Source organism: Eptesicus fuscus, chromosome 12 (genome assembly GCF_027574615.1).
Source record: "Eptesicus fuscus isolate TK198812 chromosome 12, DD_ASM_mEF_20220401, whole genome shotgun sequence".
Taxonomy (NCBI): Eukaryota; Metazoa; Chordata; class Mammalia; order Chiroptera; family Vespertilionidae; genus Eptesicus; species Eptesicus fuscus.
The window spans coordinates 63,916,038-63,928,994 of NC_072484.1; the positions used below are offsets into that span (position 1 = coordinate 63,916,038).

Genomic DNA, 12,957 nt, shown 5'->3' on the forward strand with positions numbered 1-12,957 from the left:
TATTATCGCTAGTTGAATGAATGTCCTAATACACACTCTGAACATCCTTGTGATGTTTTGATGATTTGTCATCTTTTCAGGTATTTTCTTACCATAAAACCTATTGGTATCGTATTAGAAGATATTGTAGGTGTGAACCTTAGTGGGGTTCAGAATGGAGAACCTTAGATGCATTTAGATGTCTTTGAGTGAATACACATTAAAGTAAGAAATTTTATTTAAGAGAGAGTGCCCTTGGGGCTGGATTCATGGAGGAGTATCATTGTTGGGGCCTTTAAGCGTTGATTATCATGTAACCTTTGCCTCACTTTCCTTACCAGGCCAATTCAGTTATTTGAATTTTAACATGCATGTTATATATTCCTTATCATTCTTCTTAGTTTTTTTTTCTGAATAAAATGCTATATATATATATATATATATATATATATATATATATATTGCTCTGGATAAAAAATAAAATTAGTCCTAAGATTTTTTTACTTTTAATTTTCTTTGCTTTTATATTCTTAAATTTTCTTAAACTGTGTTTAGAGATTTTTAAAGCCTTTGAATTGGTCTTCTCAGGGGCTGTGATGTCATTGGGTATACTGACATTTGTTTTCAAATAAACATCATATATAACCCCTTATCTGCTTTTTAAATGACTAATTAAAAGCTGCTTGAAGGCCTAAGAATTTTTACCAAATTATAAATAGGATTGAGATTGTTTTGTTTTCCCTGAGGATTTGATGAAGCAAACTGTAACTTTACTTATTTTATTTTATTTTTTTAGGTATTTACTTGGTTTTTGCGTTTGAGAAGCAGCAGTGAGCACCAGAACAGCTGTATTTCATCTTACACAGATTTGAATGATCCACCTTAGATAAATTTGTCAACTTTCTGTTTATTTTAATTATTCTAAATGTACAGGATGGTGCTGGAAACTCCAGTGTATACATTCAATATTTGCTGTCTGTGACAGATGAACTTTTGTGTGTGTATATAAGAATAAGTTGGGACCTTTGTCTTTAAAATCTATTTTTAATGTTCTAAGAATTCCATTTGCCTCTACTCTCTTAGCTCATAAAAATTACAATATGACTTGTTAAAATTACAATATGAACTCTTTCCACAGTGCTTTGATTTGTTCGGTCTGTTTATAGTATTAAATTTATTGCAGTTGTAGAACTGATGAGGGAGTATAATAGTTTGCAAGTGTGTTCTCATTTCTATAGTTTTACATAGTGTTTTTCAAGATTAAATGAATTGCATATCTATACAATTGAATGTAAGAAATGTTCAATAGGTATCGCTAAAGTTATAAACTAAATTTTAAATGGTCATAATAGTTATTAACCTAGAATTTTAGCCAGTTACTACCTTTCATTACAAATAGTAACTATTTTATTTGCTCATATGATACATTTCTGGAACTGGATAGAACATTTTGGATGCCAGCACAAAACTGCTTTAGATCTTGAGGGTTTTCTCTGATGAAATTCCTGCCAATTAATGTTTCTAGGTATCAAGAATATAATTAGATTTACCTTTCTTCATTGAACCAAAATGCCATCGATGTTTTCTCTCAAGATATAATGAAAGCACGCCCATGTAAACCAATTGCATATTATCCTCAGATTTAAATATGGAACTGCAATTGTAGGATGTGACTGTAAAAAAAAGCTGACCAACTTCATGTTGATCTAGGTTATAGCGCTATATGCTATAAATCCATTACTCCTTTCGGCCCAGAAAGAAGCAGCAGTATCTACTCCTCAATTACAATGTTGTCTTTTGCATAGTAGGATCCAGCATCTCATCACCATTCAGAGTTTGCATTTGCTATTTCAGAACCATTACAATCATGAGCTCTGGCTTCTTGCTTGACTACTCTTCCAAAATTGACAGCTAGGTGAACTGTTGTCCTAAATCGTGTCACATCACAATTGAGAAAACTTGCCAATTTTTAGATGTAGTAAAAACTTGAAAAGAACAAAGCAGAGCAATTACTGCATATCCCTTTCATAAATAATTTCTTTAAAGCCTGTTTAAAAGACATTATTTCTCTAATAATCCTGAGTACTTGTTTAAAAAGTGTAGTTCTCAGTTTGTTTATATATGCTATTGTTTATGGTATTGGAGTAGCAAATCTTTTAGCAAGAAACATGAATTATCTAATTTCTGTTTCTTCTGCAATCTGTCAATCGCCAAACTGTTACCAGTTTACAAAAAGTCAGTCTTTTTGCCTTGGTGGTGATTGCCATGAGTCATTGGGGAAATAATAGTACTTCTGATTATGGTGGCTGCTGTTAGCTAGCTAAGGTTTTTGTAATGGTGCTGAAGAGAGGGAGATGGTGAGCTCCTAATACTACATATCCACGTTTACTTTAGTTCTAGAGGAAGTACCAGAGAGTATTATGAAAGTTCAATAGAACTGAAAAGCTTTATTATTTCCTGTCGTCATTCATTTAATGGTCGTAGTTAAGTCTAAGCAAATAATAAGCCGTTTTTAGCCTCCTTCTGCTCTTTCCACTCCATGGATAATTTGGAGAAAAGAAGAATTGCCTAAAGGATGGAGTAATTGTTGGTAATAGAAAGCAGAGAGAAAAGGAAGGTCCAGGGCTGTGGGTAGGAAGGAACAGAAGAGATCTGGAATGGATGGAGCAGGGCTCTGGGGTCTGAGTGAGCTGCTGAGTGTGCAGGAGAGACGCAGTCACACCTGAGGATGTGGAGTTGCCCTTTCCTATGAGCTTTGTTGGCCTCATTACCTTCTCTGCGCTTCCCTCCACTCCCCGATGTCCCCTTGCTGCAATTAAGTGTCTGGGTGGTGTCCTGTATTAGGAAAAGGTGGCCCCTGTCCACAATCACCAAGGCAAAAGCTGGTAGGACCCCCACCCCAAATACACCTGCAGTCTAAATATTTGGTGATTTTCCATTAAAGACTTGTAACCATTAGGAAATTGAGGGATATGTCTTTTCATTGTCAGATCAGTGATGTAAGTGGTTCATGGGAATGACTGAAGGGCACTCTCAGACCTGCCATTCAGTTTGTCCTCTGAAGATGAAAGTAGAAATGAGGGTCAATCGGCCATTTGTGGAAAGAACACAACCTGAGATGGGAAGGACTGCTCTAGGAACATGGCTGGAGTAGGGTATAACCAAGAATGCGCAAATTGAATTAGTTGGGCCTAGAACAGAATGTGCTTAAGGAAAGGCACTACTGGCCCTATATAGTGTTCAGGGAGAGAGATGGCAATCCCAGCTGCATTCCAAGGGGCGGTGTCTAACCTACAGACAGCACGAAGCCTGGGGTAGTAACTGCTCCTTCTGTGTATACCAAGCGTCTGGTTCTAGTGTGACTCCAAAAGAAACATGCCTGCAGAGAGAGAAGGCATTGATTTGGAGACTGACCTCTGTTAACGAATTCTTGTAATTAGCAGAACAGTTTCCTGGCTTATCCCCTCCCTAAACTTGGAAATTGAGGAAATGGGATTGTGGTCTACATTTGTGTTAATAGCATTGATAGGGCATCAGAAAAGAGGTTTACACTGGGAGACAGGCTTTGAGGCGAGGTGCAATGTTGATCATCATTGGAGAGGCAGAAAAAGCGTCAGCTATCAGATGTTCAGATCTCCAATCCCATTAGCTCTTTTGGGAATTTATTCTTCAGCTTCATAAGCGAATTGCCATTCTGTTATTTTGATACATCTTCAAGTATTTTTCTAATGAAGATTGGGCTTGCGTAGGTGTGAGAAAATGCCAGTGTGAATATCCTCGTGGATATTCAGTACGTTATTTTTCACTAGTGATAAAATGACTTTGTTATCTACCTCAGGCTTTGACGTATCATGAATAGTCACTGCTACCTTCTCTGGGTTTTTAAAAACACCCAGATCCAGGGACCAGGGCTGTATAAATAAAGTAAGAAAATGCTCGTGGCGTTTACTGGCCCTTTGGTCAGTAGGAAGCATGGGTGTATGATGTCCTTACCTCCCTAGTTGCTATTATATAAAATACAACACACCTCATAAGAATTGTCTTCATTTTCCACCCTCGGACAGCAACATTCCTGATTCTTTGACGATAACAGACGCAGTGGGTGCTACACCTATTTATTTAATGATAGACGTATTTACAGATATATATGCGGCTGGAGACAGCCACCTCCTCCATCATGTGTCCTCAGTTCCTCCTCTGCTCCCATTTATTTAGCCTGCTCCTCACTGCAATTACAAGCAAGTGTGGGACACCCAGGTTTGCCTGGGGAGACTTATGGTCAGTCCCGAAGCCCTCTGCTCCTTGAGCTCCCGGGCCCTGCTTCCTTGGGGATAGCAAACCTTGGATAAAGTCAGCTAACATTAGAACCTATCTTATGTCAGTTACTTTTCTAACTTGTATGGAACTCATTTAATCCTTATAACGACTGTATGAGGTAAGGATAGGGCTAAGTTTATTTTTATGAGGAAACAGGCACAGAGGGGATACAAACTCACCCAAAGCAGAGCCAAGATTTGAACATCCCACAAAACCCAATCAGGCCTGCATTTCCATTGCATGTTCTATTCCTCCAGGGGTGTTAAAAAGGCTCAAATGACTCCTTGCCCATCCATCCTGCAACTCGAAGAGTTAACTATTGGGACACTCCATCCCTTTTGTTCAAAACATAGATACTTATTTAAGTGTTCCCTGAGAGGAACATTTACTACCGAGTAAGGCTTTGGGGCAGAGAGCGGGGACATTTAGGCACTAGGGGACGAGGGGAGAAAGTGAAGGATCAACAGGCAGGAAGGCAGACTTCATTTCACGTTTGGTAGGCCTACTCCTTCAGCAGTCGGACCCACTGCAGATCTAGTTTAGTCCGCCTGCATGTCAGTGAGGGGGTGCTTCTCTTCCCACCCTCACCAGTGGGAACTGGCAGGAGTTGGGAGTGTAGCCAAGGGGCGAGGCCAAGAGAAGGAATCATTTCTTCATTCAGCTGGTTGTGCAGGCTGAGGCAGATCATTTTGTTCTAACTTCTTATTGAAGTGTAACTGATTTTTCACAAATGAAACATGAATACTATCTGCAGCCAGATCAACAAACAATATTACCTGTACCTTGGAAGCCCCTCCTGCTCCTCTCCAGTTACTACCTCCCCAAGGGAACCACTATCTTCATTTCTAAGAGCATAGATTAGTTTTGTCTGGTTTGGGAAATTGCTCAAATTGAATCAAACAGTATGTATTTTGTATTTGGCTTATTAACATTGTGAGATTTTTATTGCATGTATTTGTTCATGGTTCATTCTCATGGCTATATAGTACTCCACTGCATGAATAAACCACATTACTTATCTGATGGATGTTTGATTCATTCCCAGTTTGCGAACAATTATTAGTGGTATTGCTTCAAATATTCTTGTACATGAATTCTGGTACACATATCTGCCCAGGGGTGAAATTGCAGGGTCACAGGACATACAATATTTTCAGCTTTGCTGGATGCTTCCAGCCAGTTTTCCCAAGTTCCAATTGTCCTGTATTTCTGTCTACACTTAATGGTGTCTTTTCCATTTTTTCCTAGCAGGCATGTAGCAGCATTTCAGGGTGGCTTTAGTTTGATTACACTGATTATTAACAAGATTGAGTACTTTTCATATATGCTTATTGGTCTTTAAGTGTCCTCTTGTGAAATACCTGTTCAACTTCTTCCCCATTTTTTTATCAGGGTGGGCTGTCTTTATTAACATGTTGGTTTTGAAAAATATATTTATTCTGGATACAAGTTCTTTGTTGAATGTATTGTGTTGTGAGAATGCATTTGATGAAAAGAAGCGCTTAATTTTAATATAGTACAATTTACCAGTGATCTTCATAGTAGGCATATTTTACTCAGGAAATGTTTGTTTATTCCAAGCTTATGATTATGAAAACTACCAAATCCATACATATCTGAGGTTGTCCTTTCTGCTTGTGAGATTTAGGGAAAGAAAACTGCTTTAAGAACTTCCAACAGTGATTTTTCACCACAGATTGCTGCAGTGTCTTTGATTGTCCTGGCTAACCTGGAATGCTGAAAGTTTTTTCTATAACATTTACCATTGTGCTATTAATGCTACTAATGGTCTCCATTTGCAATTGTCTCATGCTTCTACCTTCCTTATATTTGGTCTTTCCTTGAAGTTGACAGTGATCACCACACTTAGAATGAATAAATCATTAGCAGCAGACAAAACCCTCCTTCCTGGGTTTATTAATTAGGAATTCCTTCAAATTTTCAAGCACTGGGTATAACCCAGAGTTCTTCACGCCCTGTGGATGTCCAGTAAGTGATGTAAATATATCAATTTCTTTCTCACCAGAGTATATACACAGAATTGTGAAGTGCTATGCATGCTATTCATGTGGCAGCCTTTTTAATCTTGCCAAATTTGTTAATCCTTACCCAATTTTCAATTATTCCAGTTTCCTTTAGTATCTGGCTACAGCTCTCCAAACGACTAGTTCCAGATTTCCTCCCTCCTGACTGGCTCTGGATGAGAAGTAAAACCCCCTACCCAGACTCTGTGTTACTTCATAGCTAGTGCCTTCCCCAGCGTCTGGGGAGCCCTGTGAGCTGAAGGGAAAATACCATTCTGTGGCAACAGGAAGCGGGGATGAGTGGCAAATTCTGAGAGACTGAAGGTACAATTGGACAATGGCCAGACCGTAGATGATAATAGAACTCTGACCCACAACCTCTGCAGTCATTGACTACCAACTTCTCTATTTTTGCCCCATCTTCACCTCTGGACCAACCAGAGCAAGCCAAAGACGCTCCCCCATCCAATCACAGAGAGCTGCTTCCAGGTAACACCTTCAGTTTCCCAGTGCACCACCTTTCAAACACTGCACACGTGGATCATTCCTCTCTCACTGAAATGTCCCCACTCCCCTGCCTGCCTTTGAGTGTCTGCCAGATGCCTGTGAGGCGACTGACTCCTTGCTCTAGTAAGCTCTGAGTAAATAGCCTCTGCCTATTCTCATTTGGGTGGCTTTCATCGGTTTCCACAACTCCCAGAAACTCATATGAACTTTACTTAGAGGGAGTTACTGACTTCCCACATACTTGAGATGGCACTTGAACTATATTGCGCAAACATTTTTTAAAAAGGTGGACTTGTGGTTTCAGCTCCAACATTTAAAGAACTTGAGCCCTTCTGCTTTTCTAAGTACCCGTGTGATGATACTGAGTCCACCGGATAACCTAGGATAATCTTTCCCATCTCCATATCCTTAATCTCTCACATCTGCCCAGTCCCTTTTGCCACATACAGTCACTCACAGGTTCTGGGGATGAGGATGTGGACATCTTTGGGGGAGTGATGACTAGTTATTCTGTCTGCCAGGCATGTGACCCAGTGCTGGTAAATAACACACAGGGAAGTATTTAGAGGTTTCTGGGAAAGGTTTTACTCCCCAATAAGAAGTTTTATGAGAAGAAACTTCTCTTTTCCCTGTTTTTGGACACAGTTTTTGGGGAAAGGTGATATTGTAGCCATCTTAACAACCATGAGGGGACAAGCCTAAGGACAAAAAAGTTTGGATACGTGAAGACATTGTTGAGCTGCTTGGTTAGCCTAGATTGGAACCATCTACCTCCAGACATCTTGCCTTATAGGTGTACTTAGGGATGGGGGCTAGATCAACATTTTATAAATATAAGAATAGACACTATTAAATGGCCTCATATACTGTATAATAAGTATTTACAGGGAGGCAAGACATAGCCCTCTTTAAATAAAGAAAAGGGCCATGGAGGAAGGGCCATAGGTAGCCAACAGGGTCTGGGGGAGGAGTGACTCCTGCAATACCATGACATCTGGCAAGGGACTGAGCACGGGAAACCATCTCCTCTTGCACATGGAATATGCCAGAGGGCCCGGTTTGGATCCATCCTGTCTTGAGGAGGATTTGGTGACCTGCCAAGCTTGTGGGTTGCTATTTCTTTTCCATTGCCCAAAGGTAATGGGCATCCGGGTATTGGGGATCACAGGCTCAGGGTCTGTGAGAGCCTCTGTTTTCAGGAAAGCCAGTAGGTAGCCAGTCATTTGTTTTAATGGTGTATAGCCTGAGGTCAAAAGGAGCAGATTCTTGCATTAAATGCCCTTGGGCAACATATGGCCATAGTAAGTGGACCCGAGGCTCCAGGAGGCCTGAGAGGAGACTGCCAAAGCCTCAAGAGTGAAGCCATTTTGAGGACACCGACAGGAGTGCCTGTTGTTTTCAATTTGGAAGTAAAATTTGTAAATAAAGAAAATGTTGCCACCAGAACCCAAAAAGACTAATAGATGTTGGATGTGTCCATGAGTGTGTCAAGCAAATCTCCTTGGAGGAGGAAGTCCTCAGTGTAATGTTCTACCTGTGTTCCTGGGGACAGTGGACGCAGTGAAGGTCTCCCCTGCAAAGATTGTGCGCGAGGGCAAAGCTGTTAAGGTGCAACCTGGGGAGCGTGGAAAAGGAATGTTGGGTCCTTTCAGGCGGGAAGGCGAACTGCAGCTGAGAGGCTGAGGAAACAATCACTGAACACAACATCTTAGCCAAATCTATAGGAGAAAATATTCACAGGCTGTTGATTGGATAGAATCAGTAATTGTAATAATATTGACTATTGGGTATGGGGCATTAAGGGAAGGGAACCACAGCATTATGTTTGAAGTCATCCACCAAGAAGCACCATTTTTTTTTTTCCAGGTTTAAGAACAGGCAAACTTGGGCTGCCAAATGGACAAGCAGTCAGGAAAATCACCCCTTGGTGGTGGGGGGGGGGGGGGGGCAATGGTAAGATATGTACACATATAATACCTCAATTAAAAAAAAGTAAAAAAAAATCACCCCTTTATTAATGAGGTTTTATATACTGTACTAAGTTTTAATCCTTGAAGGCCCTGTTTTCTCAAACAACTACTTTATGTTGGGTCATATTAACTATTTTAATTGGGCATCCATGGGATCCCATCTTATGAAGTCAACTTGTAGGTACCAAAGACTGACTTTAATTTCAACTTGTTATTCGTTAGATTAGAGCACCTATGCCCGCTATGGGATATTTTAGGGCAATCAGTACTATGAATATGGGAAGTTTAGGCAAGGCTATAAGTGAGCTATACCTATTTTTCTCTATATTTAGCCTCTTTCCTAAGATTACAGGGAATACAATGTTTAAATTTAGCCCTAGCCAGTTTGGCTCAGTGTATAGCATGTCAGCCTGCAGACTGAAGTATCCCCGGTTTGATTCCAGTCAAAGGCACATACCTCGGTTGCATGCTCAATCCCTGGCCCTGTTTGGGGTTCATGTAGGAGGCAACCATTTGATGTGTCTCTCTCACACCAATGTTTCTTTCTCTGTGTCTCTCCTCCTCCCTTCCATTCTCTCTAAAAATCTACATAAAAATATCCTTGGGTGAGGATTAACAAAATAATAATAATATCAATTTATTTACTAGTGGAATTTGCAGGTATAACTATAATTTGAGCCCCAGTATGTATTAAATCCATAAAATTTAATCAACTGTTGCATTTCAGCAAATGCTGAAGTTAATTTAGAATCTAAGTTGTAGAGGCACAAGAGCTAATCAGCACTCTTTTAATCTATTTTTTCCTTCTTTTAAAAAAATCTTTATTGTTGAAAGTATTACATATGTCCCTTTTTTTCCCCATTGACCCTATCCAGCACCCCCCGACTCCCCTCACCCCAGGCATTCCCCACTCTATTCTCTATGTCCATACAAGTTCTTCGGTAAATCTCCTCCCATCCACCCACCCCCGCCTTCCCTCTGAGATTGGACAGTCTGTTCCATGCTTCTGTGTCTCTGGATCTATTTCGTTCATCAGCTTATTTTGTTCATTAGATTCCACATATGAGTAAGATCATGTGATACTTATCTTTCTCTGCCTGTGTTATTTCACGTAGCAAAATACTCTCCAAGTCTCAAAGGGTAAGATGTCCTTCTTTTTAACTGCTGCATAGTATTCCATGGTATAAATGTACCACAGCTTTTGTATCCACTCATCTTACTGATGGGTACTTGGGCTGTTTTCAGATTTTAGCTATTGTAAATTGCTCTGCTATGAACATAAGGGTGCATACATTCTTTCTGATTGGTGTTTCTGGTTTCTTAGGATATATTCCTAGAAGCAGGATCACTGGGTCAAATGGCAGATCCATTTTTAATTTTTTGAGGAAACTCCATACTGTTTTCCACTGTGGCGGTTCCCACCAGCAGTGCACTAAGGTTCTCTTCTCTCCACATCCTCACTAACACTTGTCCTTTGTTGATTTGTTGATGGTAGCCCATCTGACAGATGTGAGGTGATTACCTCATTGTCGTTTTATTTTGCATCTCTCTGATGATCAGTGACTTTGAGCATTTTTCATATGTCTCTTGGCCATCAGTATGTCCATTTTGGAGAAGTGTCTAATCAGGTCCTTTTCCCATTTTTTAATTGGATTGTCTGTCTTCCTTAACTTATATGAGTTCCTTATATATTTTGGATATTAACCCTTTATCAGATATATCATTGCCAAATATGTTCTCCCATGCAATGGGCTCCCTTTTCATTTTGCTGATGGTTTGTTTTGCTGTGCAGAAGCTTTTTATTTTGATGTAGTCCCATTTGTTTATTTTCTTCTTAGTTTCCCTTACCCTAGGAGATGTATCCACAAACATATTGCTATGAGAGATGTCTGAGATTTTGCTGCCTGTGGTTTCTAATAGGATTTTTATGGTTTCACAACTCACATTTAAGTCCTTTATCCATTTTGAGTTTATTTTGGTGTATGGTGTAAGTTGGTGGTCTAGTTTCATTTTTTGCATGTATCTGTCCAGTTTTCCCAACACCTTTTATTGAAGAGACTGTCTTGACTCCATTGTATGCTCTTTCCTCCTTTGTCAAATATTAACTGAGTGTAATGGCTTGGGTTGATTTCTGGAGTCTCTGTTCTGTTCCACTGGTCTATATGCCTGTTCTTGGGCCAGTACCAGGCTGTTTTTATTACAGTGGCTTTGTAGTATAAGTTGATAACCGGTATTGTGATCCCTCCAACTTTGTTCTTCTTTCTCAAGATTGCTGCGGCTATTTGGGGTCTTTTTTTGGTTCCATATAAATTTTTGGAGTATTTGTTCTTGATCTGTGAAATATGCCGTTGGTATTTTTGTATTGCTTTATGTATTTTCAATAGTTTGAGCTTTGTTCTCAGACTTGATGAAGTTACTTGGAAATAATTAGATCTTTCAGGGCTTCCTTTTAAAATTCTTTACCTGGCCCTGGCCTGTTTTTCTCCATGATTAGAGTAATGGTCCATGGACTGAGGTGTCATGGGTTCTATCCCTGCCCGGGTTGGGGCGCATGAGGGAGGCAACCAATTGGTGTGTCTCTCTCATGTTAATATATATTTTTTCCTCTCTCTCTCCCTCTCCTCCCTCCCTTCCACTCTCTCAAAAAACGAATGGAAACATGTCCTCAGGTCAGGATTAAATATATTATATATATATATATATTCTTTAGCTGGCATTGAATTGTTTTCTCTCACACATGCATATCTCAGCTGCATTTTGAGGGGAGTCTGCAGATGTCTAGTTATCTCTCTGTGCAGCAGTCTCTTCTCTGGTATTTTGCCTTCAGAACTGTTTGCTTTGACTCCGATCTCTGCCTGATTCCTGGCATCTGACTAGCCTAACTGCCTGACTCCTCAGACTCCCGACTCTGCTCCTCAACTTATAGAGACTGCCTGTGCTCCCCTGCCCTGTACCACAGCCCGGAAACTCTCTAGGTCATCAGCAAGGGGCAATTATAAGACTTAACTCTTGTTTACCATCTCCCCAGAATCACTGCTCTCCATTGTATGATGTCCAGTGTCTTGAAAACCACTGTTTCATATGTTTTGTCCAGATTCTAGTTGTTTTGACAAGGGGCAAATCCAGTTCCTATTGCTCCATTTGGGTTGGAAGATAAAGCCATATATGAGTAAGTTGTTTTTTTATAAAAAATTTTTTATTGATTTCAGAGAGGAAGGGAGAGGGAGAGAGAGATAGAAACATCAATGATGAGAGAGAATCATTGATCGCTGCCTTGAATCTGCAACCCAGACAGGTGCCCTCACTGGGAATCGAACTATGACCTCCTGGTTCATAGGTCAATGCTCAACCACTGAGCCACGCAAGCTGGACTGTGAGTGGTTCTTGAATATGCTTAGTAACCAACAATGGCTGAAGCCCAGAGCTTGCAAGTGATTTACCTATTCAAAAAATTAGGCAGATTTAAGGTTACCCCTAGCCTAGGGCAAAGTTATTCTCCCATCCAAGTACTAACCAGGCCCGACCCTGCTTAGCTTCCGAGATCAGACGAGACCGGGCGCATTCAGGGTGGTTTGGCCATAGACAATATTCTCATTTATTATCATCATAAAGAGTGGAGGACTGGGCGAGACTGTGCCCTCCAGGAGTAGTACCTAACTGCAATGTCATTCTTCTGTGTACCTGTAGAAAGACGTCCCTCTGGAACACAGTACCCATTGGGCTGTGTGAGTAGAAACATGGCATGGCGGTTTACTGGTAATCACCTCTCTGGGGCGGATTCCCAACTTCAGGTTCCTACTTCTCCCAAGGCAGATTTCTAACCTGTTTATTAGAGAAAAGAAAGATTTGGCTTGGGCAACTTGGTATGAATCCTGATCCTTTCACTTACAAACCATGTGGCCTTTGGCAAGTCATGTAACCATGGAAAGTCACTTAACCATCATTTTTTCATTGTAAAACGAGATTCTAACAATCTCATGAGATTGAGTAAAAATAAAATAAAAAATAAATGAAAATGTGCTTTGAAAACTAGGAAGAATATAACTATTTAAACATTTTGTTTTTTTGAAAAATAAAACTATCTCCACTGTCACTGATTTATATGCCAGAATTCCAAACATTACAGGGTGTGACAAATGCTGGAAATGAATTATACTTCT

The 12,957-nt window shown here is 40.1% G+C and overlaps 1 protein-coding gene across 2 annotated transcripts in view; it reads left to right on the forward strand.

The window, feature by feature from the left end:
* The window catches only part of RNMT (RNA guanine-7 methyltransferase), a 32,192-nt gene extending 26,873 nt beyond the window's left edge, over positions 1-5,319 (forward strand). For both annotated transcript variants that reach the window (XM_008159536.3, XM_054723820.1), the window contains one exon: positions 776-5,319. In XM_008159536.3, coding sequence (XP_008157758.2) covers positions 776-813 — 38 coding nt within the window. In that variant the 3' untranslated portion in view covers positions 814-5,319. The remainder of the gene's footprint in view (positions 1-775) is intronic.
* Positions 5,320-12,957: the final 7,638 nt, after the last annotated feature.